At 32.1% G+C, this 26,480-nt stretch overlaps 2 protein-coding genes across 2 annotated transcripts; both read right to left on the bottom strand.

Moving 5' to 3' along the window:
- Positions 1 to 398: 398 nt before the first annotated feature.
- Positions 399 to 8,285, bottom strand: LOC143050992 (uncharacterized). Its single transcript, XM_076224070.1, has 5 exons — positions 7,984 to 8,285; positions 6,072 to 6,292; positions 5,172 to 5,268; positions 3,440 to 3,523; positions 399 to 806 (listed from the first exon to the last, which is right to left on the bottom strand). Exons 2-5 carry the CDS (start codon positions 6,228 to 6,230, stop codon positions 610 to 612), a joined length of 537 nt encoding a protein of 178 aa, XP_076080185.1. The 5' UTR covers positions 6,231 to 6,292; positions 7,984 to 8,285; the 3' UTR covers positions 399 to 609.
- A 641-nt stretch (positions 8,286 to 8,926) lies between these two features.
- Positions 8,927 to 24,824, bottom strand: LOC143052032 (uncharacterized). The gene is made up of 6 exons (XM_076225007.1): positions 24,737 to 24,824; positions 16,208 to 16,389; positions 14,748 to 14,793; positions 12,958 to 13,145; positions 9,868 to 10,179; positions 8,927 to 8,967 (listed from the first exon to the last, which is right to left on the bottom strand). The coding sequence occupies exons 2-6, from the start codon at positions 16,311 to 16,313 to the stop codon at positions 8,927 to 8,929; spliced, it is 693 nt and encodes a 230-aa protein (XP_076081122.1). The 5' UTR covers positions 16,314 to 16,389; positions 24,737 to 24,824.
- Positions 24,825 to 26,480: the final 1,656 nt, after the last annotated feature.

Genomic DNA, 26,480 nt, shown 5'->3' with positions numbered 1-26,480 from the left:
TTGGAAGTACCTCTATTTAATCCACAAGCATCACATATAGCTTTGATAAGATGTCGTTGCTCACGTGTTACTGCACTCTGGATCCATTTGTCTTTCAGTTGATTATTAAAGAGAACTAGTAAAGCTAGACTGCATATTTTATAGTTCCCCTCATCTCCATGCCTACTCAAACTGTTTAGTTCAGTTTGATAGACGAAAAATGGTTTTTTGAAAAATTCCTTTACATCTCCATGTTTTTCCCAATGATATAAAGAGCACAAAAGTGGAAAGAATTCACTGTTTTGTGATAGTTTATCAATATTGTCCAAACTTGAATCAATATAAATGCTTGCCATACTATCTTTTTCTTCAGCTGTAAGGCATAACTTATCTGACATTAAATTACATTCACAGGACTTAAAAGGTTCTAATATATTAAACTTATCATCTCTATAAACTTGTAACCTACAAGATACAATAATCTTACAACATTTGTCTGCTATAACTGCGTTTATTACAGGTAACAGTTGTTGCCAGTTTTCAATCTGCTGTTGGTTGGCAGTAAAATTTCCACAAATATCATCTATTATGAAGACTGTCTGTTTACCAGGTTGATAATAATCACCGACATTATCTGGTTTTCTCACTGGTATTATTCTGTACCCTTCCTTTTGTAAAACTAGTGAAAGATTTTCCTACTCCTGATGGTGCAGTTAAAGTCAAACAACTGTTGTCCTGTAAATACGCAAGCACATACTCACTTGCTCTTGTAGTCACAAACATCTTATCCTTTATTTCCCATTCTTTTATTTCTTTTTCTATTTGGTCTGAAACATATTATAAAGTAGTTATTTAGAAATAAAAAAAAATTACAATTTAGATGATTTTTTTTTATCATTTACAACAGGCATTCAGAGGTAGATTGAGTATATCGTGTATTGTGGTTTCCTTTTTTTTCATGGGTATCATTTTTCGTGGATTTCTATTTTTTTCATTTTTATTTCCTGTTTTTTTTTCCCAATCTCTGCATACATATCCTATTGAAAATGTATTTTTCCTTGACCATTTGAATTCGTGGTTCACCTGTATCCACAAAAAAGTAAAAACACAAAAATACTGAAATCCGAGGAAAATTCAATAAGGAAAGTCCCAAATCAAATGGCAAAATCAAAAGGTCAAACACATCAAACGAATGGATAACAACTGTCATATTCCTGACTTCGTACAAAACCCACGATTATTGGTATTACTCGATTTATTTCACTTGATTGGGCGGAGTTTAACCGGTTCGCTCATAATAAACCAGTCCATCTATAGATAGGTGTTAGAGGATAAACTCATCAAAAAAGTGTCCAGTCATTCTTTTGTAAATTCCTTTGATGACACTGATAGGTGATTATAAATCAGTAATGAGTATAACGGCAATCATCCTAATCACACACATCTTCAAATAGACTGTCCTTATACAAATTAAAACGTAAGCTCCGCCCGATCAGTTGAAATGACATTGGTAATATCCAATAAATAATCACGAATTCACAGTAGGTTCCTACACATTTTTAAAATTATCGTGTTATTGTTGAAGACTAGATGATGGCCTGAAGTGTTGTACGGGCTTGACTTAGTGGCCATCACTTTCGATATTCTTATTTTGATAGCATCGTAATTGAAACTACCAAAAAGTCAATGATATCTTCTAATAAGACACGAGGATATTGTATTGTTTAACCATGGAACAGTACTATTTAGAATATAACTAATTGTAGAATCATTTTAAAGAATATTAGATTATATTGTTCATACTAAATTTGTAAAAAACAGACATCAAAATGTTCCATAAAATTGATGTATTTGACAAAAAGGTCAATGGTAAATGTCACAAATTGATTATAACAATGAACAACATCGCCAAAAAGTTATCCAACTTCATTATGTGTTCATACCAAAAGTCAAGTTCCGGGGAACAGTTTTCAGACGAATCTGTCATGTGACTTCCATTAAAACGTGACACAATGTATGCATTGAAATTTCCAACACATGTTGAGCAAACGGGTCAAACCATTTTATTTTATACTGCACAAAATATTCGGGAAATCAAAATATGAAAATGGTCACCTTGGCTCAATCGCACAGTAATCAGGTTTACGTACTTATGGAACACAAAATATTTCTATATTCCCCTACAGAATGACGATTTTGAAAGTGCTGGAAACTTTTAATAGAGCAGGGAAACAGATGAGCCGTCTATCTGGTAAATGAAGTCACACAGGCGTGCGAGGAAATGAATCCAGAAATGACGCAATGTCGTAAGTAAAACAAATAATGAAAACATGTTTGGCCTAACCAATGGTGTATTTTTGGCATACTTCGATGACTACATATAAATATGCACGTCTATGTCCAATGGCACTACGATGTTAGAATTAAATCAAAGACGAATGTGTCCATAGGACATAAATACCCTGCTTGTAAATATACGGCATATTCAGCAATATTTCCAATAAAGGACACAATTCCAATGAAAAGTGGGACCTAACTCGTGAACAGTAAAAATAACATCCCTCAAATTCGGACTTGTTATGCAATTAGTGATAATAACGCGATTAAGCATTGTATATAATCTAAATAACATTTGGGCGAGGCAAAATAAAGTAAAAATGCAGAAACGGCAAATTTAACATGTTTTCATTTATTAAGGAATAGAATACGAGAACGTTGAACGTAACGCATGAGATCTTGATACATCAAAGTTTTACATTTTATGCAATCCAACTTTTTACTGGCCTTTTACATGTTTTATGATACTGCGGAATACCTCTGTTGTTTTTAATTTCTATTCAGTATTCACCCTTTTAAGTCTTTTGTCCTATTTTCCACTGATTTGAATGTTTTCATTCTTGTGGTTCTTTTTGAACAGACTAATTCAAAGTTCGAAATAATGAACCACAAAAAAAAGTGGTCCTTTCTCTAAGACGAGTTAGTGCGTAAATATACAACTGCTAGACTATATCACTGTATGCTACAGTTTTGTTCAGACTCAAAGATGACAGGGTCAATTATATGTAATTTTCAGTAGCTTAGATACGGTATTAACAAGTACTACATGACGGTCTTGAAGTCTGGATTCTGGGTACTGACGTTGTTATCATCTTATTAACGTGTTATAGTCTTCTTTTATTTGTCTTTGTGCATATAACTTTTAATGTTTAGCCTATTTTTTGTAATATCCATCCGACAGGTATTATTCCTTTGTTTGATTTGTTTGAAATTTTGATTTTGCCATTTGACAGACTTTTTGTTTTGAATATTCCTCTTTGAAATCGGTATTTTTGTTATTTAATTTTTTTCAATTAGTGTTTCGGTTCTGTTCGAGCTGCCACTGGTTTGAAAGCAGAATAGTTTACTACAGACGTTTGTTGTCAAGATATAAAGTTGCAAAGCATTTGAACTAACAATATACCTCTAATATTCTTTGGTATAACTTCGTCCTGCTCAGTTTCCATTTTCAATATTTTCTCTTTAAGATCAGAATGTTCTTCTTTTTCTGAAATTTGAACCGAATTTTTTCCTGAGATCTATTACCATGATTTCACTAAGGAAATGCACTAATGAACGTGTATACTTACATTATCATGTAAGACACATACATGCATATTCAAAAACTAGAAGATGCTGCATGATTTGCAATGCGACGAGTCTCTACCGAACAAAGTAGAACAAATGAACTACAAGGCATCTCTAACACCGAGCACACCCTACCTCAAATCAAGTTAAAATTGGCCTCGACATGACAAATGCAAATAATTCAATTAAGAACAATTAAGGGCGGCTGGAGGAGAGAGTGATGTAACAACAAAATACATTTCAAATATCGGTTGATAAAAGTATGGACATAAATAAAACAAAACAACTTAATAAATATGTCCCGCCAAAACATGGGACAGCACCTGTACCTTGAGTTCATGATGTATTATAATTGTGCTCATCAAAGTAGTTGCCGAATAAAACGGAATATTTGAAAGCATTAAAGCAGATTTAAACAAGAATTCATGAATAAGGATTCCGTTAGGTATATGAATATAATGTCATATATACCTGTTAAAAATCCCCAGAAAATCTGGAATGACAATTCAGAATATTTTCAAAATCAAAAGCAAAATTATATTCACTAATCCCAATAACATTTCAAATTTGTAGTAATTTGATCCAAGCAAATAAAGTCGGTGCATAACATTTAAAAATGGTTTGTATTTATCCATTTTATTTGACGGTCAAATTCCCATAGCCTTGGAATGATAAATTGTAAATCTGGTTACAGAAAGTTTGAGCAAATCAATTCAGGCATTTTGATGTTAGTGCAAAATATAAAAAAAATATCTTGATTCATCCGGTTGAAGTCCCGTAGCTCTGTGACTAATTACTATTGTGTTAGATACCCAACATGTGCCTTCTTTTGCCATTTCAAATGTTGTGTTGAAATTACATGAGCATCGGAAAATCAAATGTTAAATTTAGCTATAATACAAGGTCTTCAGAGATGCCATTTACAGTGACACATAATTGTACATCTATTCTACATCGGCTAGAAGATATAGTAGGAGGGTTAAGGTTTCACAAAACATGTTTAACCCGCTGCATTTTTGCACCTGTATCAAGTCAGAAGACTCCGGTCTTTGTATGTCTTGTATTTTGCTTCTTTTTAATTCTAGTTCATTTATATGTTAAGGAGTTGAGTGTGACCTCCATTTTCACAGAACTAGTATATGTAATGGTTTAGGGGCCAGCGGAAGGAAGATTACTGTTGCAGGATTTTTACACTTTGTTGATGACCCATTGGTGGCCTTGGGCTGTTTTCCATTCTTTGGTCGGAGCTACAGAAGTAAAAAATCCTGTCATTCTTCATTTTCAATAGCCAATAATGACAAATCCTGTCATTTTTCCTAATTAATAAGCATTATTATTTCGTTTTTTACGTTGCCCTAGTAAACTCACGGGTGCCACTATTGAAGTAGAATCAGGGCATTTGATAAAGTTAACCTAGATTTTATAGGGATACATGATGCTTAGTCTTTAATTTTAAGTGTGTGTTTTGTGAATGTACCCATAACAATACTTTTTTTCACTATGTCTATGTGAGAAAGCCAGATATTTGTTTTTCTTCACACATTTATGCTACATGTCAATAAGGCTACCTTTTAAATCACAAAGAACCTTCCTAACTTGTTTCTGCAGTCCAACATTCCATGTTATATCTACAGGATCATCATCGTCACCTAGTCTGACCAATATCTGTTCACAAATCAAACAAATGGTTACATTGATAATTAAAAAAAACAAAATTTATTTCTAATTTAAGTATGACAACACGACGGGTGCCAAATGTGGAGCAATATCTGTTTTTAATCTTCTAGAGCATCTTAAATCATTCTATATTGTTGTGGTTATCGTATTGCTCAGTCTTTATATGTGTTGTATTGTATTGAGTAAACTGTCGTTTGTTTTTTCTTCTGTCAATGCCATGGCGTTGTCAGTATTTTCAATTTATATAGTTGATGTTTCCTCAACAAATGTACAAGGCAATGCAATGTTAATTAATATGTTTTTCTATAAACCTTTGTTCATCTTAGGTGATACCAGAATAAAATGATATACAGTGTTTATTTGACATCACAAGTCTTTTTTTTTTATTCCGATCACTTGTACATCTTTTCATTCTCAGTTTTTTAACAATACAAATATTACCTCATAATAAGAAATAGCTGTATTGTTTAAAAGGGGAGAATAGTTATCAAAAGCATGTAGTGAAACCTTTCTGGATGAGCTCTCTTAAAGATATGTCAAAAACAATAAAACATTTTTTTTAAACATTTCACCGACAACCTCTGCTCCATGAAAATTTTAGGCAAAACAAAACTATATTGTGCAGTAAAATAATGCATACATCAGGGTCAACCATTTTTTAATGATATATTAATTAAACCTTGTATAATGGTTATTGTTCAATCGGTTGTTGACAAGCAACAATAAACAATAGAATCAATAGAATATTCTTTGTAGGACTTTTACTGTGTAAACTTAAGAAAATAACTTACTTCTTTAACTCTTTGAACATATTGTTGATATTGATGCGAATTCATTAGTTTCATTTTAAGCATCTTTTTGTACCAAGACTGTAATCTATATAAGTCTGCTGATAGGCTGGTATCATGTCTTTCTAGTTCTATATTTGAAATCTGGACAGCTTTTACCATAGAAACTAATGTTACTATTGTCTGGAACCCTGGTGTGTTTGTAAGTGATGGTAATTTTACTCCTGTAAGTTAAAAAATGAGTGTTTTTTTTGGAGGAATTCCATTTATTAAACTAGTAATGGATATTCCTATTTAAATGTTTTGGATTGATTGTTTGATGGGTGTTAGACATGTTAGACGCCACTTTTTGTTTGTGTTGCTTATTCTTTAGTTTTCCATTTTGTGTCATGTGTACTTTTTGTTTTCAGTTTTTTTAGATTTTGAGTTTGACTGTCCAACTAGTATCTTTCGTTCCTCTTTTAAACATAATTGTGCTATTCCGTGATCACAATCACACTCGGTACAGATGATACTCCAGCGCACGTGAAATAGACGGGGTTTAAACTCACAACCTGGTTATTGGCATGCTAGTGATACAGCAGTTCAACTTGTTAGACCAAAAGGCAACTGAAGCCCAGACATATGTTGATTGTTTATATGAAAGAACTAGAAGTAATACAACTTACAACGACATAATATATTGTGCAGAAATAGTTAACCCTGCTGGTTCACCCGAACTGTTCTGATAATAATAGTTTACTGTTGTATCTTCATTGTCTATAATTTTTAATATACCCATTGGGGGGCTATCCAGGAGATAAAACTATCATGAGACCTATAGACTTAATGATGTTATTCACTTGACTTCTGTTACGTGTAAATTGCCCACTTTGCTTTTCTGACGTCAGACACTCAAATCAATAAATGTGTTCGTAGATAGTAGATGTTTTTGTGTTCTGTTAAATTGTTCCTTTTAAAATTGTTAAACGATGATGACTGATGTACCCATATTTTGACTATTATATTTATTGTGTCTGTTTATTTAACGCATCAATGTAAAAATATCGGAAATTGATGAGACTGTCATTAAAGTGAGAGGGTTAGCGCTATAGAACCAGGTTTAATCCACCATTTTCTACATTTGAAAATGCCTGTACCAAGTCAGGAATATGACAGTTTTTGTCCATTCGTTTTTTATGCGTTTTGTTATTTGATTTTGCCATGTGGTTATGGACTTTCCCAATTGATCTTTCTCTAAGTTAAGTATTTTTGTGATTTTACTTTTCAATAATTAAACTAGTTGACCTAAATTATGCATTTTGTTGTGTATGTACGTCTGTCATATCTGTTTATTGCTTGAGCATCCATCTGGCTGTCTCTATTGAATTGTTCCTCAGTTTGTCATTGCCCTTTACAGCCTATTATACCTGTTATCAGGGGTCGAATTTAAGCTTTTTGTGTACTGGCCAGCCGGACCAGTGGACTGCAAATCAACTGGTCCGGCTCCAAATCTACTGGTCTTGCAAAATTGACATGCAAAATTGAGTGCTGGTATCTATGAGGAGTTTATTTTTTGACAACTTTATCAACTGAAATACATACGGTAGTATCCCCCGTAATTGATGTCGCAGGTAAATTCTTTTGTAAACAAACCGAGATTGCGAAGCAATCAGAGATTTTTATCGGCACATTTCTACTGGTCCGCTGGACCACCAGCTGACACAATCTACTGGTCCGATGCAAATTCTACTGGTCTCTGACCATCGGACCAGCACTAATTTCGACCCCTGGTTATAATGCAGTTGCATTGCTTGAAAAAAAAACCGGAATGGCGACACATAACCTTACATCCACATCTTTTAGTCTCTAGTGAGATATTTTATGTTTATGTTCTGTACATTACTATTTATCATTTGTTAAGAAATTACTAAACCTGTTTGAAGTACATTGAATTCCTCTGGTTTCACCTCGGTAGATTCTAAGTCAGATGCCAGCTTTGCATTCGTAGGATCCTCTTTCAGTGCCTCAAGAAAAAACTGATAATCTTGTTCACTTCTGACATGGTCTATTAGTTTTCTGTTTATTTTGGCCTGTACTCCACTATAGACTATTTATGACTGGTCGTCAGGATCTAACACTCCCTTTGATATTAATGAATCTATGACACATTCTGTATTGGACAAATTCTGAGTAAGATTGTGGTAGTTCTTTTGTATTTTGACTGAATGGAACCCTGTAACTTAATCAAAGAAAAGCAATTTACTGTGTTATCAACTGCAGATTATCTTTTTGGAATATAGTAAGATTGCTTAAAAGAAGTTACACACGTATAAAGGTTTAAAAGTAAAATTTTACCACAAAACTAAGCTTCAAGGAAAATGCAAAACGGTGATTCCATTGTCAAGTCAACAAATAGATCAAACTTATTAAACTTATGTAAATTGACTGTAATATTCTTGACTTGGTATAGATATATCCTTATGCAGAAAATGGTGGATTAAATTCCCTTTATGGCTAGCTTAATCTCTCACTTTCATGTCAGTCATTCAAAATTATAATATATAGATAAAACTGTTCAAAATAGGATACATCTGTTCACATTGTGTTATCTTATTAAAAACAACTAGACACACATGATTCAACAACAACAACAAAATTGCATATACACAAAGCACACAAGCTAAAAAAAAAGACAAGAATACATGATATGATAATAACACAATGACTGGAAATAAAAGTACCGAGCTCTACCAAAAATACATAAGCAAAAAATGGGCCAAACTGTAAAAGTTTATAATTTACAAAGAAAACTAAAAAAAACCACTATATATAGCATGTAGTGTATACATACAATTAACAACGTTAGTACCTATAGTCTATTCGTCAGGAATATCATGTATCAGTTGTGAAGTCGATGCTGCATAATTATCAACAAGGTTGTGCTGGTTTTTTTTTAACTTGTTTAGAACTAGGACTAAAGTGTTTAGCAATCACCATAGTTCGTCATCTTTCTTCTCAGACACTGGTGATGTTTTATAAGGTCTAAGTAGCAGGTACAAGTTCTTGCATACCGAATGACGATTACATGAGAGGAAATCTTTTTTTCTTTCGGAAGTCTTCTTTGTTCAAGGAATATTAATCTTAGGTTATCTCCCATGAAAACTTATAATGAAACAAATCCTATTGCAATTTTACATATATTGTATTTAATATAAAATGGGTTAACTCAAATAATGTTCGGTTCGAATATTCGAAAGAAAAATTATATGACAGCTGAGTTTGGAAATTTGTATATCAATTTAAAATGTCTGCCTATCACCCTTATCATAAAGTACAATTAGATATGTATACAAAATGTTAGACTGATATTCAATATCATTTCAGTGGAATCAAAGTCTTATAGGGTTGTCAGTATGCTCTGTTTTATCACCTTGTACTTTTACGACAAAACTTTGGTTTTCTACAGCAGTTTGTTGATATTTCTGATCAATTTGGTTTTGTAAAACGGTTGAAATTTTGAAAGAATTTTTAATAAATTGCAATAGGTGGAGAGCAATTCTAACAGACAAGTCGCACAGTAACAAAAGAATATCTTTTGCATTGTTTTCTGTACACACACGGGTATATAATAGCTGGTGAGTTAATTTGATCTTGCTCTTAGTAACTGTGAGCATTCTTCTTCTTGTATGAGTTTTTTTGTGTACTTTGTTATCCACAAGCGTCGATTCCTCTCCATCATCCCTTTTGTCACATTGTCACTTAAAATACCTGACACCCAAGTTCATACAAATCATTAATTTGACAACTAAATACTCACATGGTTTAACTTTGGACTGAGAAACAAGTTTATGATGGGAATAAAGTTGACCTTCCATACTTTCTATCAGGTCTTTTGGACAAGTCGTGGATTCCTTAAGAACTTCTAATAACACTTGATAGGAATCTTGTGGTCTTTCAATTAGAAGGTTTAAAATACATTTGTTGCGGTCAGACTGTTTTGGGTGGTGTTCTATTTCTGCTCTGTCTTCTTTGCTTAGGATACATCTGGAAATCAGTAGATCAAGGACCTCACTATCTAGAATGTTGTCTTGTACTATCTGATCATAGAAAAGGTATAGTCTGTGGTGAACTGGAAAAGAAACAAGACAAATGGTAACCACGGTGATCAAGTAAGATAGTTAGAACAGTTTTGTAAATTTAGTTGTCTGATGCAATATCAATATAAATATAAAAGAGTCTGTGAAAAAAACTAAAAAGTTGCTTTCTTGAAAAAAAGAAAATTATTATTAATAATAATGTCTGTTTGGTTGTAGGAATTCGTGACGTTATATACTATACATATTATGAACACCAAAATGAATGTTTATAACATCATAGTACCATAACTTTGAAACAGTTAAACCAACTTAAATGTAATTGAATCTGTGTTTAGTGATCGAAAACATTCGTTTTCGAACTTATTTGACATTACGATTCTCTACATACTATCAAGAAACTGAAAAAAATCGAATGTTAAAACAATCAAATACGATAACTCTAAAAACACCAGAACTTTTCTCCACATAAAATGAAAACAATATGACCAATTTAACTTTCTTTTATGAGTAAATAGTAAATTAATATAATCAACAATGAAAGAAAAATGTGTCCATTTAACAGACGGCAAAGGAACCGTTTTATAAAAGGAAAAAGTCGATAACGACAAACGTAATGCCACACAATCAAAACTTTATTAGTGTTTAGGTGTTACACGCGTTATATACAGGTGTCTTACTTTTTTGTTGCGCAAACGCAAACTGGAGTTTAAGTGCTAAAACGGCAAATTTAGTTTCATAAGTTTCATAACTGTGGTCAATCTAAAATAAGAAAACGGAACCTAATATTGGTTAGTGCAAACAAATAAATGGACAACGGTATTATTGGATGCCTCCATCACCGCGGCGGGATTGACAAAACAGTTCTTTTTTTATCATTTTTGAAGCACAGTCGAGCTTGGCTAATTTAGTTATATTTTTGACAATTTAACTATTATGTATGTTTGTCTTGTTCGCACATCGTTGTCAATATATTCTAATTTTATGCGACTGTCATAAAAATAAGAGGTTTATCTATCAATAAAACCAGGTTTAATTCACATGTTCCAAGTCAGGAATTTGACAGTTAATGTTCATTCGTTTTATGTTTTATGTGTTTGAACATTTATTTTTTAATTTGATTAGGGACTTTCCATTTTGATTTTTTTTTTGGTACAGCACTTTTTGGAATTAAAGTATAATATTGATAATTACATAATTAGTCGATAAGAAACTTAACTATATATAAAACTTCAGCAAATAATTATATTTTATTGACCAGCGAGTTAAACTGATTTAGAATAATCTACTCAATGGTATACTATATATCTGCAACTGCAAATCTTTATAGTTGTCTCATTAAGAAACATGCAACTATCAACCTGAATTCAAAGAATTTAAGTTTATTCATAAAATGTATGGAAAAGAGGTATGGGGTCTTTACACCAAAACTAAACACATTTATTTAAAAACAATTGTTGGCATAACACGGGTTATGTTCTTCTCATATACTTTATGATAGTATGATACTAAACCCCTTACGAGAGGGATTGTACATGATATTCATATAATGAAGACATAATCTTTCAACCAGTTTAATTGAGGTCTGGAGCTGGCATGTCAGTTAACTGCTAGTACTCTGTTGTTATTTATGTATTATTGTCATTTTGTTTATTTTCTTTTTGTTACATCTTCTGACATCGGACTCGGCCTTCTCTTGAACTAAATATTAATGTGCGTATTGTTATGCGTTTACTTTTCTATATTGGCTAGGGGTATATGGGGAGGGTTGATATCTTATTAACATGTTTAACCCATCCGCAATTTTGGGCCTGTCCCAAGTCAGAAGCCTCTGGCCTTTGATAGTCTTGTATGCTTCTTAATTTTAATTTATTGTGTATAATTCGGAGTTTAGTATGACGTCCATTGTCACTGGTATGACTACTATACATATTTGTTAAGGTGTCAGCTGAAAGACACCTCTCGGTGCGGGAGTTTCTCGCTACATTGAAGACCCATTGGTGGCCTTCGGCTGTTGTCTGTTCTATGGTCGGGTTGTTGTCGCTTTGACACATTCCCCATTTCCTTTCTCAATTTTAAGATATCTGGACTCTATAAATCTCCAAATTTTTTGTTTGACGTTATTCTTGTTTTATATATATTTGTTATCCAATTGAATCCAACTGTTATGATTTAGGATTTATAGTTGACCTCACTCAGATTTAGAGCAACTCCATTTCCAAATTTAAGTTACAGAAGAATTATTCTTCGATTATAATCAGTTTTAGTACCATCTTCGACATAGAAAACCTTTAAAGGTACATTTTTAATATGATTTAGGATTTATTGTTGACCTCATTCAGATGTATAGCAACTTCATTTGCAAATTTAATTTACAGAAATAATTATTGTTCAATTATTATCAGATTTATTAAAAAAAAATACTGCTGGTGGACGTTTCGTCCCCGAGGGTATCACCAGCCCAGTAGTTAATACTTCGGTGTTGACATGAATATCAATAATGTGGTCATTTTTTTTATATATAAATTTCCTGTTTACAAAACTTTGATTTTTTTCTAAAACTAAGGAATTTCTTATCCCAGGCATAGATTACCTTAGCCGTAGTTAGCACAACTTTATAGAATTTTGGATCCTCAATGCTCGCCAACTTTGTACTTGTTTGGCGTTATATTTTTTTGATATGAGCGTCACTGATGAGTCTTTTGAAGACGAAACGCGCGTCTGGCGTACTAAATTATAATCCTGGTACTTTTGATAACTAAGACATAGGAAACCTTTTAAGGTATATCTTGTAAAATATGTAAGTAATGTACCTAATAGTTGGCTGAGTAAATCCCATTCCTCTGGTCTGAGTTTAGTTTTCAACTGATCTTTATAATCACGGATAGCTTGAAGAAAACCACCTGTGTACTCTCTGTCTATGTAGTGTTCAATAGCCCTAGGTACAGTATAGAGAATAGTACACGCTGCATGTAACAAGTTGTCTTCTTCTGTTTGTATTCTGTAAATATAAATTATGATATATAACTTTCAATTTTATATTACTGAGACAAAAAGTTCAATGAAATATTTTTATGGAAATTTTCAATATTATTATAATATGAATTAAAAACTATGGATTGATTTGTGTTTGATTTTTCAAATTTCTATGGTTACAAAGTAAACTGTTGACACAGAAATATGTCTCACGTGTATGTCATTTCGATAGTATGATCAACTTGAAATGGCAACACTTCAATCTGCGCCATGCAAACTTTTAAAGGTAAATCAACCGTTACTGATGCGAAATTAATACAAAATGTAGCTGTGAAAATGTGGAATTAAACCAGGTTTAATCCACAATTTCCTACATACGAATATGTCTGTACCAAGTAAGGAATATGATAATTGTTATCCTTTCGTTTGATGTGTGTAAGCTTTTGATGTTGACATTTGATTATGGAATTTTTTTTTTTAATTTTCCTTGATGTTCAGTAATTTTGTGATTTCATTTTTCTCATCTAATACAATTACATACCAAATACTATTAACCTTACATAGAATGTGCCTCTAAAACTAACATAATCACAAAGTTTAACAGTAGTTATTTTCAGTTTTAGACCATAACAGAAGGGGCAGGCCAAGGCAAAATAATCGGCTAAGAAATGTACAGTTTTGAGGCAGATTCATCGGCATATATAACACTGAACTATTATTTGTATTCCCTTGGACTGACCAAATAAGAACTTTACCAACTTGTTGATGCCAGCACTGACTGAAAAAGCATTCATAAGAGACACACGATAACTTTAATGCGACAAGACAAATAATGTGTCTCTATTTTGTGTTACTCATGTTCTTTTCACGGAAACGCAAATTTTCACTCGCTCCATTGATTGATTTGTTTTTTCCAGTTGTTTTGTTAAACGTTTTTTTTTTTTATAATTTGTCCATTTATATACTACATGTATGTTATTTCCTCTATCTAACTTTGTCCCAAACAACTTTTTTCCCCTGAAAAATAATGCATTTCCATGAATTCATGGCAGTACGTTGATATTATTTAAGGAAAGCCGATAATACTGTTTTTGTCTATGAAGAAATAACCTCATGGTTATGCTTGTCTAACTCTGATTGTTATACTACAGTAACACAAGACAAGTATGCTGTTCATGTGGCATCAATACAATTATTGACATAAGAACGATATCAAACTTCAAACTTTTGGTGTCAATTTGATGTGCTGATGCAAGCTGCTCTATATCAATACAAAAGCGTGCCTTCTAAAACTTTACTTTCATTTCTAAAATTGAAAATTAAAAATTAAATCCTTCCAACTCCAGATATCATAAAAAAATATGCAAATGGCGTATATAGTTTATTTGTTTACAGAAATTGTAAAGCGCCCCCTGTTCCAAAGTTAAAAGTAAGTTATTTACCTTGACACATACACGATAAAGTGATATCCAGGAAGAACCTTAACGAGGACGTGAGATCGTAGCCATACAGGATGAAAACGTGACATCGTAGCCATAAGAATTTGTGATGTCACAAAAGATAATATACTGATTAACCGTCCAGTTCTTAACCAATATATTAAACCAATTAAATCGCAAAAACTTACGGTTGTGGTGTATTCGGCCGAACATCTGTACTACTCCATTCAAATTCTGTAAGACAAATGAGTTATCTTATATATTACGCTTTTTTCGTTCTGCGAAGTTATTTGTTACTTTTGCAACATATCAAAAAGCAGATATATATGTAAAGAGCAGGTCTAAAATTATCCAGCATCACCAACTAAATAGAAAATTCATGAACAATTATTAAATAGTTCAGATGTTCCATATCTTTCATCAGTAGTGAATCTTATCTTGACATGTGAATGATGTGGTTGTCGAACTGGAATGATAGTCTTAATCGTCATACAAATTATCATGTATCAATACGCTAATATTTTTTCCAATAATGATGTTTGTGAGGAGGGAACAATTCCTTAAAACTTTAAGAGTCCTGTACCGATGCTTGAGTTTTAGGAGATAAGTAATGATAAGAACTAATTTTATGTTTTTTGTTCTTTAATGACCCCGGGGTAAATCTCCATGAGCCAGTCTGTCAACCCTTGACCAACACTCGCTGTGGTCTATGAAAAATGAAGGTAGAGTGTCTGAGATCAGCCGGTCGTGCCTAAATGATCTCAGATGACGATTTACTAAGAGGCCGGGCTTGTAGGTGTAATCGCTTCGATAACAATTAATGTGTTTTTTGTATAGCTGTTCTGTCTCCCCAAAAATATACTGCATACCATATTGACACTGAAGAAGGTACTGTGGATTCTTTTATTTTCGTGGATACCAATTTTCGTGGTTTGAGGAAAACTTGTATATTCGTGGATATTTAATTTCGTGGTTTTGGCAAATTCTGCATTCATTCCTTTAGAAAACTTGTAGTTCGTTGAACATTTAAATTCGTGGTTCCCCTATACCCACGAATTTCACGAAAATTGGTATCCAACGAATATTAATGAATCCACAGTAGAATGAAATTCAAAACAGTGTGGCTGTGGCCATTGATTGACACATTAAATTCATCCATTGACTGGGACAATTTACATGAACGTTTGTCTGTAACGACCACTGTTCACGACGTACCTACGATAGACATTTAACTGTGGGGTCACCAAAGGTTTCTTAACGCCTTTAATTATAAAATAATTCGAAAAATTAATCAGGAATAACCTTTATGCTTTGATTTATACAATTGATATAAATCAAAACATCGTGTTATTTCTGATTAATTTTTCGAATTACTTTATTAAGGTGTTGAGAACCTTTGGTTACCCCATAGTTTAAGTGTCTTTAAAAAGTACATGGTCGTTACATTCAAACGTTCACCTAAATTGTCCCAGTCAATGGATGAATTTAATGTGTCAATCAATGGCCACAGCCACACTGTTTTGAATTTCATTCTATATAGATGAATAAAGTCAATACATGTATTATATGACGAGAGGTAACACACGTAATATATTTGTGTACAATTACCAAAGGAAACAAAAGTCAATATATGAGTTAAAACAAGTACCTGTCTTAGAACTTGACACTGAGTGTAGCTCTGTCTGACTGTTGTGAGACGGATAATTGTCTACCTTATCAACTGACTGTACCACGTTTTCACCAGATTCCGCCATAGATATTTGTCTATGTTATCAGATAGATTGTTTACTGATTAGATAAACTTAATATGTTGTCCTCTGTGTTAGGGTTCTGAAATATATATGTTTTCGATATTCAAATAAAAAGGCAAGATAACAGATACATTTATTCCACATTTTGCAACTATGATGCCATGGACTAAGTATACAAACTATACAGTGGATTCATTTATTTTCGTTGTTACCAATTTTCGTGGTTTGAGGAAAACTTGCATATTCGTGGGTATTTAATTTCGTGGTTTTGACAAAGTATGCATATATTCCTTTAGAACTTTTTCAATTCGTTGAATATTTAAATTCGTGGTTTCCCGGTACCCACGAAAATCCATGAAAATTGGTATCCAACGAATAATAATGAATCCACAGTATTTCATGAACAAATGGACTTTTGGATTTACATTAATGAGACGCCAACACTTATAAAACAAATATTCTAAACACATCTAGATGGCACAACATAGCCTTAAAAATGGAAAGGTTTCTACATAACACATGCAATATGCTAAGTCTTAATTTGTCATTGAAAAAATAATCAATAAATCAGAGACAAACAGAAACAATCAATGTTCTGGGTATACCTTAAGTTCAATCTTAGTGGAAACTTGTCATAGGTACTTATTTTGGTATAATTCTTTTATTTTCTCCTACATAAACATGATAAAAGTGCATCTCGATACTTATATATCTATATACCTAATAAGAGTAACTTTTCTTTTCAGCTTCTTAAATTTGTTGTCTTACCTGTTCAAAAAAGTAAAATCACAAAAATACTGAATCAAATGACAAAACACATAAAAAACGAATGGACAAGAACTGTCATATTCCTAACTTGGTACAGGCATTTTCAAATGTAGAAAATGGTGGATTAAACCTAGTTTTATAGCGCTCAACCTCTCACTTTGATGACAGTCTCATCAAATTCCTTTATATTTACAATGATGCGTGAACTAAACTGACATAATAAATAAAATAGTCAAAATATGGGTACAACAGTCATCATCGTTTATCAATTTTAAAATAAACAATTTAATAAAACACAAAAACATCTATATACAAACACATTCATTGATTTGCGTGTCTGACGTCATAAAATTTAATACGTCACATATTTTTCGTTCAATGTATATACACACAATTATAAAATTTAACATGGGCAATGTTAGCAGACAGGGTTAAAAATCAAATGTCCTTAAAATGTTAAAGCTTTAAAAGTACTACAAGTAGTTCATTATTTTTTTCATTTCGATTTACAAAGCAACCAAATGTATTTATTCAAGGTAGTAGTTGTTCTGCCTATCTTTTCTCTTATGTAAAGATGTAATTAGAATAAATGAAAAAAATATAATTTAAAATTGGCAAATTAAACAAGCGCCCATTGTGTATAGCTAATGTTGCCTCTGTACAATCACATACTCGCGGGATGTTTAAACGGACAAAGCGACATCATATGTACAAAAGAAACACAAAAAGTCACACGTACAAAGCATACCAGCAAAAATGAAAGATAATACAAACAACTTATTGACAGGACAATGAGTCACTTCAATGGAAAACCAAAAACATTTAAACTAACTTCTTTTGTTACTAGGTATAGGAAGATGTGGTGTAAGTGCCAATGAGACAACTTTCCATCCCAATAACAATTACTAAAAGTAAACCGTTATAGGTCAATGTAAGGCCTTCAACACGGAGCCTAGGCTCACACCGCACTACAAGTTATAAAGGGCTTAAAAATTACTAGTGTAAAACCATTCAAACGGGAAAACCAACGTAAAGGACAGGTGCAAAAAAAAAAAAAAAAAAAAAAAAAAAAAACATTTGCAGCGGGATTGAACGTTTTAATGGTACCAAACCTTCCCCCTTTTTCTCAAACAATAGTAACACATCACAGCATATAAAAACACACGATAAATATCAGTTGGAAGGCTTAACTCAATCAAAAAACGTAAATTAACGTATACTTACAACATGCTTATAAAATAGATATCGTGTACATGTAGGATATCATGCCTGTTTGTGATTGAAACCACATAGAAACATACCAATTGTTTTAGGTTCTTAGAAGAAAAAAAATGTTAGAGCTTGTGGGTGCAAAGGAGCAATATCATCGATAAAAGAGTGATATGGTTCAGCAGAAAATTCTTTATGTCCCTACCGTTAAATACTTTATCATGTTATCATTTACGATTAGACAAGAACTCGGTACAACAATATGTGGATGAAAATGTTATGTCCCGCAACATATCATAACCTAATACACCAATAGTGGTTTTAAACTGAAAAATATATCTTTCATAAAAATATCATTTGAGAAATGACTAAACAAGATATTTATTTATTTATTATAGTTTACTTTAATATAACTCGATGATTAAAAGTAAAGTTAAAATAGGCTTCAGTGACATTAAAACTATATACAACAGAACAAAGGACCCAAAAATATTATGAAAATTCACCAAAACATTTTTTTTCTTCATTGGCGGGGTATTACACAGGTGCATCAAACGTAATTATGCTTAACACTGCTGCAAATTATAAAGATTAAGATAAATCGCCTTTCCCTTTGATTTTACAATTCTTTTTTGGTATATAGTACGGAACTTGATACTCGAAAATATTAGAAAACGACACCCGTATCATACATCTCATATCATCTCATATCATACAGGTGTGGACTTTTTAGGTAGGTAAATAATTATTCGCACTTTGAAAAGCGTGACAATTAATGTTTATTATTATCTCCTTTCAGTTAATGCTATTAAGATTTTTTTGAAAATTTCCAATTCCCCTTTTATAGATAGTATACTTTTGTTTATGTTGATACCTGTTACAGGCTGTTTTATGAAAAGTCAAATTATGAAACAATGTCGGCTTATCATGGTTCAAATTTAAACATAAATAATAAGCGGCTGTTATATTGATAAGCATGAAAAGATTGGAAAAACACTTTTATAACTAGTATCCATTTTTGACAAATTTAAAACATGCAAAACAATTTTGTTTTTATCTTCTTGTAAAACATGAATCTGAATGTAGGGATTATTATTATTCTTGATAGACAGAAAAAGATTTATATTCTTTAGTATAAAGCAAATTTGGAAGAATGTTCACATTTGCATCCTTATTGACCAGGTGACCAACAAATGAAGAAAGCTAAAATGATTTTTACCATGCATGACATACATAATGAGTTTGATAATCATACTACAGGTGTTTTTTGTGAACATTAAACATTTGTCCTCAACAGTCATGGCAGTAGTACAAAATGTAAAGTTGTTGTTTTTCAATGTTTTAGCCAAGTTTGAGTTTTCTTCTTAAATGTATTTGATATTGTAGCTTTCAACCAAACTTGAAGGTGTACTCTGTGCATAGGTGAAATTTAGGGCTGCTATGGAAACCTTCAAGGTCCTGTGTCAATCCAGACCATAATGGAAATAAGAAAGTGGCCGAAGTGGTAAGAGCACAATTGAGTAGGAATTTATTCAGCTGAAAAGGCATTTTTATTCCTGTTGGAGCAGGTACATAACATTCATGTTACATTGCTTGATAAGTTTAACTGTTTATAAATCAGACCATTTATGAATGGTTGACTGCAAACATGGGTGATACATGCACATTTGAAGTATAAGCATGATATGAGGTTGGATAAATTTGGTCTTTTTAATGTCTTTGCACTTTGCCTAAACTGGAATACATGCTTTATTCTTATTTTACTGCACTTTTGATAAATATGATAACGATTTGGTTAACATGGTTAATGAGGTTTGAAGTTCAGTAGCAAATATGACATGTATATCAGAACAAGAACATGTTTACAATTAATAATGTTTGTTTTTTACTAGACTGACAAGCATGACATTCTGAATTTCTGGATTTTTAACATCCTGAGAGTCTTGGAAGCCCTAAACTCAGTAGACCAATCCTGTTCGACAACAAGATAAATATAAGGAGGTGTGGTATGACTAACATTCAGACAACTATCAACAAGAGTTCAAATGACTCAAAGATAAGCAGTTTAAAGGTCACATAACAGAGTCATTTTATTTAATTTGGTTAAATACATGTTCAAGTTTTCCCATTTGATTTCATTAACAATTTTAATATCATGCTGAAAAAGGATGTTTCAGGGGCTCTTAGAAGTTAGTATTGTGTACAATATAACGCAGATGTTTAGCATTACTGTTACAAAAAGTTTCCCAAGGAAAAGTCAATTATAATTTAAAAAACTGCAGTGTTTATTATATATGTACAACAGTTGTCTACAACAATTGTCTATATCATATCATAGATACATTGTACCAGGATTAAAAGACTCATCAGTGTCAAATAAAAATCTATGTTTATAAGAAACAACAAAACTATACCTATCTATATTTATTTTTAACTCTAATGTGATAGTATCATTAATGTATAATATGTAATTTAGTCGTAAACATATCTACAGGAAACTTATATTTTAACACCGGACATGTTTACGTATATAGCGATAAAAAGTAAAATCACAAAAATACTGAACTTAGAGGAAGATCAATTGGGAAAGTCCATAATCACATGGCAAATTCAAATAACAAAACGCATCAAAAACGAATGGACAGGAACTGTCATATTCCTGACTAGGTACAGGCATTTTCAAATGTAGAAAATGGTGGATTAAACCTGGTTCTATAGCGCTAACCCTCTCACTTTAATGACAGTCTCATCAATTTCCGATATTTTTACATTGATGCGTTAAATAAACAGACACAATAAATAAAATAGTCAAAATATGGGTACATAAGGTTGTTTTAAACATTTAGTTTGAAGGTTAAAGCTCTAACTATCATTTATAAACAGTTTATAATGTCAATCTTCTTTCTATTTAATAGTGAATGCCGTACATTATCGCATGAATAATTAAAGCTTATATTATATTAAAGATTAGCAGGATTCACCAGAATATTATTTTAAATATGTTATTGATTGTTTTACTGTTTCTAGTTGTTTGCTTGAATTTGTTAGTCAATGGTGTTGTATGCCTGTGATGGTAAACACTATGTTTCCATAATTACGTTAAATTGATTAAATAAAACAATTCAGACAAAACTGACAAAAGTAATGATTTTTTAACGGTCCAGTATCTTAAGATAAAAACAGAAGTTTTGACACAATGAGTAAAACATATTGTGAGCAAATGATAAAGTGTAGTAACTTTACACCATATATTCTAAATGTATTACATGTAGGTACATATCATACAATATATTTACAGTTACCAAATTTAAAATGCCATCTCAAATATTTTCATTTAAAGAACACATGTGGCCAAGTCATTGATAAACAAAAATTAGAAAAGTGTTTAAGCTTAGTATGTATCAGATACATAGAGTTCTAGTCCCATCTAAATATACATTGTCTGTGTCGAAATAATAACGATGTGTTTACTTGATTTGGGTTAGAGAAACTTTAGTAGGTGGTCTGTCGATCATAAAACAGTTTCTAGGAGCTGTATGTTTGCCTGTCATTTGGTTACCATTCCGGAGCATCTGGGATCACCCCTAGTTTTTGGTGGGGTTCGTGTTGTTTATTCTTTAGTTTTCTATGTTGTGTCATGTGTACTATTGTTTGTCGGTTTGTCTTTTTCATTTTTAGCGATGGCATTGTCAGTTTATTTTCGATTTATGAGTTGAAAAAATCCAGAAAGTTGAAGGTGCTTCGATGTACATTGACATTATTCATTACACAATGAATCAAAATATGATGTATTAATAAAGTAAATGCAAAATTTGTCGTTTTTATTTCAACTAACAAAATGAATTAAAGTTTAGTAGAATTGCATAATAGAATATATATATAGGTCATCAAATATATTTTCTAACAAACAAAATTGATTTTCCTGTTTGAATGGTTTTACACTAGAAGCTTGCAGTTCGGTGTTAGCTAAAGCTCCGTGTTGAAGACCGTACTTTGCCATATAATGGTTTTCTTTGATAAATTGAGTCTTGTATATGGAGTTGTCTCATTGGCAGTCACACCACATTTTTTGTATATCTATGAATAGAACTATCGTCATTATACATGTTTTACCTGAAGGTTAAATGAAACAGTTTGATTTAAAAGTGTTGTATTTGGTTAAGAATATATAAAAAGAAGATGTGGTGTGATTGCAAAATTGACAACTCTCGACAAGAGATCAAATGACGCAGAAATTAACAACTATAGGTCACCGTACGGCCTTCGAAAATGAACAAAGATAATACCGGAAAGTCAGCAGAAAAAGGCCCCTAAATGACAAACCAGTATTCGAACAATTAGATTGATATCAAATTTGAAACAGAGAGAACGCAAACTCACTAATAACATAATGGGTTAGAGGACATTTTATAAATAGTGATATCTTCATCGAATGTTTGAGAATTATCATTCTACTATATGGTTGATATTGAGAATTTCAGCTACAAAACAACCACATGAACAAAATCACATCTAGCAAACACATGCAGTCACGAACGATATCTACACAACATCTCTCGGTTGACACTACACTTTTTGATAACAAAAACCATCAAAGGTCTATCAATTCGTCAATCCATTTTAGTATCACTCCATTTAGAAGAAAAGTCTAAAATTATGATGAAATTCATCATTTTTAAATAACCTTAATATTGTTTTCTGATCTGCATACCATTTGGCCAATAAGACACATTGAAGTCGATACATTTATTTATATCAGTTTTGTTACAGTTTCGGTCAAAATGTTACACGTACATCTTTCGAAGTATTTGACATCTGAGATATAATTGCTACATGATTTTTTTTTTCAAATGGTCATTTTAAATCTATTATAGTCTTAGCTTTAATCATCACTTTAAATTTGTTCAGAATATCAAACTTTTGTTTCGAAATACGTTTTGAATTATTTTTATTTTTATACTTTATATTTAAATTGATTATAATAGATAGTTTACAATACGAACCGATGCTCGGACAGACAGACGAACAAACATAAAATTGAGAATGGAAATGGGGAATGTGTCAAAGAGACAACAACCCAACCAAATAAAAAACAACAGCAGAGGGTCACCAACAGCATTTATATGTTCCCTGTCGTATATTGGTGCTTAGGGGGACAACAAGACATTGTGCATCAAGTATTATAAAAAAAAAAATTTCAATGGAGGGAAAATTGTGTGCTCCAGTCATTTTACAATATAGACTGTCTTAATGTTATACACCTTCATGCCAAATATCATAAGTTAGTGTCAAAAGATAAATAAATTTTCATGATAAAATACACGGATTTTTGTTAAAAAATATGTGAAAATTACCCATTTTTATTCCGTTGCCATGTTCAGAGGCGGATTTAGGGGGGGCAGGTGGCCCGCTCCCCTTTTTGGTAAAAAATGATTGCTTATATAGGGAATCATTGGAGCGTGACTGGAGCGGGCCCCCTCTTAGGTCAGTCAGCGGGCCCCCACTAATGAAAATTTCTGGATCCGCCACTGAATTGTTAACGGTGTAAGAGACCCTAGCTAAAAAATCATTAAATTTGTAGTACACATGTAAACCTTTTTAAAGATATTTAAAATATTTAAAAAATCAATGTTCTTAAACAGATGCCATGTCCTTTTGTTACTTCTTTACCAAGTATCCAAAATATCCTCAAATTTTTTTTTTTTTAGACCGGTCAGCTCCAAATTTACCTTTACGCAAGCATTAACATGTTGTCAAATTTCGAAGGACGGATGATGTGTGTTAAGAAAAACAATTCAAATACCAGTTAAACATAACCTTGTCAAGCATACTCAGAGTAACATAATTGTGATATTATTGTACAAACTTGAGCCGTTTTAAGAAGATGGCGCTATAAAATCTAACAATAGCGTGAAATAAACTTTTAAAATTAAAATTTTTTTCTACTGACTATCCTAACATGTGTGCAAAATGTTACTTCATTTGGTTGACATGTCATCTGGACCCACTTATACGCATTTTGAATGGTTCTATAAAAGTCTGGTTGTTAATGGTATCCTCAATATGGTTATTTCACTGTAAGACTAAGAAAGTTGTTTGTAGGTTCATTGTCTTCAACAAGTAAATCATACAGTGTTTGTGTATTAAACCTATCATACATTAAAACGTATGATCTTTGTGGAACATACTAAACAAATAAAGGTGTATAACATTTAATCATTTCACGTGCAGTCATATTTGGTAACAGGAAGAAGCAATTATTAGGCCATTTCTTGGCCATCAGATAACATTAACGTCATTGAGGCGGAAGTATCGTGAATATATATGCAAACACTATAAGATCAAACTTCGATGTTGGAAAGCGTAAAAAGACTTACGTATTTGTCAAAATTCATTTGCCTATTCTTCAGTAATTTATTAAATATGAAAACAATGATATTAGTCCCTACCTTTTCTTGTTTCACAATCCATTTATTCACATTATGAAGTCATCCGCCATTTTGTGACAGACCTTTCGTCAGGAAATACTTGTATTTTGTCAACGGAAATATGTTAGTACATAATGAGAAATTCGATGTATACAAAAAGTTTAAATAATAATGTCTGTATCTGTTTAATGTATAAATATTGTTTGTTAAAACACTGAAAATGAGTTTTCGTTAAATATATTACACATTAAGAAGTTAACCGAAACATTTAAACATTCAACATATTAGTTCATAGTTATATGTTTTTAAGAATATGGAAGTCATGGACAATAATTTTATCGAAAATATATTGTGCAGAGGGGGGATACTTAAAAAAAACAAAGTTTCGTGCTGGGGTATGAGCAACTTGAAAACAAAACTTTGTTCAGATGAAGGAACATGTAAATATCAAGTAATATATAGGTAATCAATGAATTTCCCCTGTAATAAAGAACTTACTTTACTGCTTGATTGATAACGATTTAGACACACAATTAGTGTCACGGTTTGAATGTTAAGGAAACTAGCTTCTGAAATCAGCTATTTTGAATGTTACGGATATCGATCTTTCAAGGCATATATCATGCATTTCCTCTTTTTTTTTTACCAAAATGACAAAGTTTTCATCCTAAAGAGACATTGTCCATCTTGTTTCCACCAAAATATTACCCTATTAGCTCAACACTATGTCTATTTGCGACGTTTCCCTTTTTTTTGAATTTTTCCACATATTCTCTAAAATTCATGTGACTGTATAAAACATACCAATAATCAAAAATAGTCGAATCACCTTCAAACTTCTTTTTTTGAAATATTCTATCAATTATATCTCATATGAGCTCAATATGGCATGTGCATGACTATTTTTATTGAATGCAACATTCAAATGAACTTTGATAGTGTCTTTTCGATAAGTAAATGTATAAAATGCCTGATAGGGTAAGGATTAACGACACATGGTAGGTACATCTGCTTGTAGACTATCATTACCTAAAAGGTATGCGCGTTTTGTCTATATTAAACTCATCAGTGACGCTCAGCCTGATCCATAATCTTGCCAGCGAAATGACGATTTGAGTCGCCAAGGAATTTTGAAAATAGCTAAACTCGCCGGCTGACTGACTTAATGGTGAAGTGAAACCGCTATCAAAATCGGTAAAAAGGGAGATAACTTGCTTTTTACAAGTTTCACAGGTAATCAAAGACGGTGACCGACAAGGAAAATCGAAATTTTCCAAACGACTCGGCACTAATACTGTCGACGTTTAAATGAAATAAATACGACGGTGACTTTGAACATCAATGGACGTAACATGCAAACCTACTGAAACAGAAACAGAGCGTCCGTTTGAGTCATCATTTAACGAAGACATTCTATTGAGGATGTTGTGTAATCATTCAGCTGATTTGTTTTCTTTATATTTATCCCGATACGATCAATTTTACTATAAAACAACTTCCATTAAACGGGAATGGCATTTCACTTCTTCACAAAATTGACCACTTCTACAAATTAGGACATCTTAATTTTAATGACTAGACTGTGACCCTTATAAGTAATAATCTATCCTAAGATAATCACACGACAACTATGTACATGCATACATTCTTATTTTAAGTGACATTCGTTATCGTTAACACCATCCTAAAAAAAGTATAACATGATACCATAGGAAAGCAAATAGATGATCGCAAGTTACATATCACAAGTTTTATTAATTATAAC

This window comes from Mytilus galloprovincialis, chromosome 11 (assembly GCF_965363235.1).
Source record: "Mytilus galloprovincialis chromosome 11, xbMytGall1.hap1.1, whole genome shotgun sequence".
NCBI classification, from domain to species: Eukaryota; Metazoa; Mollusca; class Bivalvia; order Mytilida; family Mytilidae; genus Mytilus; species Mytilus galloprovincialis.
This window is presented reverse-complemented; position numbering and strand designations above follow the sequence as displayed.

Coding starts and splice junctions, on each gene's coding strand:
- LOC143052032 (XM_076225007.1), bottom strand. CDS start 16,313: ATGGCGGAATCTGGTGAAAACGTGGTACAGTCAGTTGATAAGGTAGAC. Junction 14,794..16,207: donor AGTGTCAAGTTCTAAGACAG/GTACTTGTTTTA, acceptor TTTGTCTTACAG/AATTTGAATGGAGTAGTACA. Junction 8,968..9,867: donor TCAGTCCAAAGTTAAACCAT/GTGAGTATTTAG, acceptor ATAATTATGCAG/CATCGACTTCACAACTGATA.
- LOC143050992 (XM_076224070.1), bottom strand. CDS start 6,230: ATGGTAAAAGCTGTCCAGATTTCAAATATAGAACTAGAAAGACATGAT. Junction 5,269..6,071: donor ATGTTCAAAGAGTTAAAGAA/GTAAGTTATTTT, acceptor ATTTGTGAACAG/ATATTGGTCAGACTAGGTGA. Junction 807..3,439: donor TATACCAAAGAATATTAGAG/GTATATTGTTAG, acceptor AATATGTTTCAG/ACCAAATAGAAAAAGAAATA.